Source organism: Tachyglossus aculeatus, chromosome Y4 (assembly GCF_015852505.1).
Source record: "Tachyglossus aculeatus isolate mTacAcu1 chromosome Y4, mTacAcu1.pri, whole genome shotgun sequence".
In the NCBI taxonomy this organism is placed as follows: Eukaryota; Metazoa; Chordata; class Mammalia; order Monotremata; family Tachyglossidae; genus Tachyglossus; species Tachyglossus aculeatus.
In genome coordinates, this window is record NC_052096.1 from 2,859,717 (window position 1) to 2,863,985 (window position 4,269).

Genomic DNA, 4,269 nt, shown 5'->3' on the forward strand with positions numbered 1-4,269 from the left:
CCCTCTCCCCGGGGACTCAGACGCTCGATCCCCTCGCCCCTCTCCCCCTCCATGGGATCCAGACACCCCTCCCCTCCCTATCCACTCACCCAGGAGACCCAGGCGCCCCTCCTCTCCCCATCCCCTCCCTCAGGGGCCTCGGGAACCCCTCCTCTCCCCATCCCCTCCCCCAGAGGACCCAGGCGCCCCCCCATCTCCTCCCCCAGAGGACCCAGGCGCCCCCCCATCTCCTCCCCCAGAGGACCCAAGAACCCCTCTTCTCCCCATCCTCTCCCCCAGGGGACCCAGGGGCCCCTCCTCTCCCCCAGGGGACCCAGGCACCCCACTCATCCCCTCCCCAAGGGGACCCAGGGACCCCTCCTCTCCCCATCCCCTCCCTCAGGGGACTCGGGAACCCCTCCTCTCCCCATCCCCTCCCCCAGGGGACTCGGGAACCCCTCCTCTCCCCACCCCCTCCCCCAGGGGACTCGGGAACCCCTCCTCTCCCCATCCCCTCCCCCAGGGGACTCGGGAACCCCTCCTCTCCCCCTCCCCTCCCCCAGGGGACCCGGGAACCCCTCCTCTCCCCATCCCCTCCCCCAGAGGACCCGGGAACCCCTCTTCTCCCCCTCCCCTCCCCCAGAGGACCCGGGCACCCCTCCTCTCCCCATCCCCTCCCCCAGAGGACCCAGGCGCCCCCCCCATCTCCTCCCTCCTCTCCCCATCCCCTCCCCCGTGGGGGGCCCGGGGTCCCGGCCCCCCGCCGGGGAGGGGGCGGGGCGGGGGGCGGGGCGGGCTCTTAAAAGTCCAGCTCCGGGGCGGGCCGACACTTCCCGGAGACGGATAGCGGCGACTTCCGAGGACCCGAGAGCCCGAGGACCCGAGGACCCCCGAAACCTGGCCGGGGGGCTGGGGAACCTCGGAAACCGCAGGCTCCGACCCCGCAGCCCCGAGCAGCCTTCCGAAAACCGGTCGCTGCCTTCGACTCCCTCAAAAAAGCCAAACAAAGGGGACACGGAGAGAGAGGGAGAGAGAGAGGGGGTCCGAGCCCGGAAAGTCTCCTCCCGACCCCGCCGCCAGCGGTCACCGGCAGCCCGGAGGACAGTGGCCGCTTCGACCGGCAGGACCGGCCGGGGGCCGAGAACCCCGAAATCCACACGTCCGGAGCTTCAAAGCTGTCCCCGCTCCCCCCCAAAAGGTGTTTTTTCGCCTCCCCCGGCCCCAGATCGTCTGATCAATCCTCCTTGAACCGACTCCCTCCAAGAACAGCCCGCTCCCCCTCAAAAAAGGATGTTTTTTCGCCTCCCCCGGTCCCAAATCGTCTGATCGGTCCTCCTTGAACCGACTCCCTCCAAGAGCAGCCCTCTCCCCACCCCCAAAAGGTGTTTTTTCGCTTCCCCCCACCCCAAATCGTCTGATCGGTCCTCCTTGAACCGACTCCCCCCAAGAGCAGCCCTCTCCCCACCCCCAAAAGGTGTTTTTTCGCTTCCCCCAACCCCAAATCGTCTGATCGGTCCTCCTTGAACCGACTCCCCCCAAGAGCAGCCCTCTCCCCCCCCCCCAAAAAAAAGTGTTTTTTCGCCTCCCCCGGCCCCAAATCGTGTGGTCGGTCCTCCTTGAACCGACTCCCTCCAAGGGCAGCCCTCTCCCCCCGCGAAAAAAGGTGTTTTTTCGCCTCCCCCCGCCCCACATCGTCTGATCGGTCCTCCTTGAACCGACTCCCCCCAAGAGCAGCCCTCCCCCCCTCAAAAGAGTGTTTTTTCGCCTCCCCGGGCCCCAGATCGTCTGATCGGTCCTCCTTGAACCGACTCCCCCCAAGAGCAGCCCTCTCCCCCCCAAAAAAGGTGTTTATTCGCCTCCCCCGGCCCCAAATCGTCTGATCGGTCCTCCTTGAACCGACTCCCTCCAAGGGCAGCCCTCTCCCCCGCAAAAAGAGGTGTCTTTTCGCCTCCCCCGGCCCCAAATCGGCTGATCGATCCTCCTTGAACCGACTCCCCCCAAGAGCAGCCCTCTCCCCCCCTCCCAAAAGAGGTGTTTTTTCGTTTTCCCCCGCCCCAAATCGTGTGGTCGATCCTCCTTGAACCGACTCCCTCCAAGGGCAGCTCTCTCCCCCCAAAAGAGGTGTTTTTTCGCCTCCCCCGGCCCCAAATCGTGCGGTCGGTCCTCCTTGAACCGACTCCCTCCAAGGGCAGCCCTCTCTCCCCCCCAAAAAAGGTGTTTTTTCGCCTCCCCCGGCCCCAAATCGTGCGGTCGATCCTCCTTGAACCGACTCCCTCCAGGAGCAGCGGCCTCCCCCGGCCCCCAAGTCGTGTGATCGTCCCTCGTTGTCCCGACCGCCTCCAAGCTCGGGCCCCTCGCCGCCCCCCGCCACGGCCCAGATGCCGGAGCCCCCCGACCCCGGGGCCCCTCCCCCGCCGTCGGCCTCGGGACCGGGACCCCGGGGCGGCGGGGACCGGGAGGAGGAGGAGGAGGAGGGGGAGTGGGTGCCGTCGTTCGGGGGCCCGGTGACCCTGAACGTGGGGGGCACGGTGTACGCCACGACCCTGGAGACGCTGACCCGGTTCCCGGACTCGATGCTGGGGTTGATGTTCCGGGGCCGGGGCGGGGGTCCGGCCCCGCCCGCCCCCCGGGGCGGCTTCTTCATCGACCGCGACGGGCAGGCCTTCCGCTACGTGCTGAACTTCCTGCGGCTGGGCCGGCTCGCCCTGCCCCGGGGCTACGGGGAGACGGCCCTGCTGCGGGCCGAGGCGGACTTCTACCGGATCGGGCCGCTGCTGGACGCCCTGGCCGAGCTGGACGGCCCCGGGGCCCGGGAGGGCGCGGCCGCCCTGTGCCTGTTCGACCTGCAGGCCGCCCCGCGCCTGGTCCACTTCTCGGCCCGCCGCGGCCCGCACCACTACGACCTGGGCGCCGAGCTGCTGCACGTCTACACCGCCAACCTCTTCTGCACCGACCCGCTCTGCCTGGCCGAGCTCCGGGCCCGCTTCGGGGGAGGCGGGGGAGGAGGAGGAGGAGGAGGAGGAGGAGGAGGAGGAGGAGGAGGGGACCAGGCCGCCGCCCCCGGGGCCCCCCACCTCCGCCTGGAGTGGGCCCCCAGGCCCGAGGCCCTGCCCGCCGCCGAGTACCGGCGGCTGGGGCTGGGCCCGCTGCGGACCCAGCCCGACGGCAGGGAGGTCACCGGCAGGGCGGCCTTCCTGGAGGAGGTGCTGCAGGTCGCCCTGGGCCACGGCTTCCGCCTGGACTCCGTCTTCCCCGACCCCGAGGACCTGCTCAACTCGCGCTCCGTCCGGCTGGTCCGACAGTGAGCCCGGACGCCCGACACCGGGAGGGCGGCGGGGGGTGGGGTGGGGGTGGGGGTGGTGGTGGTGGTGGTGGTGGTGAATCTCCTCCCTCCTCCCCTCTTCCCTCCCCCTTCTCCCCTCGCCCTCTTCCATTCCTCCCTCTCCCCTCTCCTCTCTTCTCTCCCTTCTTCCCTCTCCTCCTCCTTCCCTTCCCTCTCTTCTCTCCTCCGTCTCCTTCTCCCTCTTCCCTTCCCTCTCCTCCCTCTCTTCTCTCCTCCCTCTCTTCCCTCTCTTCTCTCCCTTCTCCTCCCTCCTCTTCCCTTTCTTCCCTCTCCTCCTCCTTCCCTTCCCTCTCTTCCCTCTCCTCCTCCTCCCTCTTCCCTTCCTGCACCTCTCTCTCCTATCTCTCCTCTCTCTTCTCTCCTCCCTATCTCCCCTCTTCCCTCTCTTCTCTCCCCTCTCCTACCTCTCTTCTCTTCCCTTTCTTCACTCTCCTCTTCCTTCCCTTCCCTCTTCTCTTCCCTCTCCTCCTCCTCCCTCTTCCCTTCCCTCTCCTATCTCTCCTATCTCTCCTCCCTCTTCTCTCCTCCCTATCTTCCCTCTTCCCTCTCTTCTCTCCCCTCTCTTCTCTCCCCTCTCCTCCCTCTCTTCTTTTCCCTTTCTTCCCTCTCCACCTTCTTCCCTTCCCTCTCCTCTCTCTCCCCGCACTCTTCTCTCTCCTCCCTCTCTCCCCTCCCCTTCATTCATGCAGTCATATCTACTGAGCACTTACTGTGTGCAGAGCACTGTACTAAGCACTTGGGAGAGGACAATGTAACAACAGACACATTTCCGCCCTCCTTGCCCCCCCCCTCCTCACTTCGGGGCCTGCGGCTGGTGGATCTGGGCCCGTCTGGAGGGGAGGGAGCGACAGAAAGGGCTCAGGGTCCGGGAGGGAGAGCCCCGTGGATGACAGCTGGACAAAGGGAAGGCCTCCTTTCCCTCTGCTCGACTACTCCAGCGGATCCCA

General features: G+C 67.4%; 1 protein-coding gene across 2 annotated transcripts; it reads left to right on the forward strand.

Moving 5' to 3' along the window:
* The first annotated feature begins 2,537 nt into the window (after nucleotides 1–2,537).
* Nucleotides 2,538–3,298, forward strand: KCTD11 (potassium channel tetramerization domain containing 11). Of its 2 annotated transcripts, XM_038768959.1 has the most exons (2): nucleotides 2,538–2,973; nucleotides 3,016–3,298. In XM_038768959.1, the coding sequence occupies exons 1-2, from the start codon at nucleotides 2,553–2,555 to the stop codon at nucleotides 3,282–3,284; spliced, it is 690 nt and encodes a 229-aa protein (XP_038624887.1). In that variant the 5' UTR covers nucleotides 2,538–2,552; the 3' UTR covers nucleotides 3,285–3,298. The 2 variants fall into 2 exon arrangements, with proteins under 2 accessions (XP_038624887.1, XP_038624886.1); XM_038768958.1 differs by having other exon boundaries at nucleotides 2,553–3,298.
* The last annotated feature ends 971 nt before the right edge of the window (nucleotides 3,299–4,269 follow it).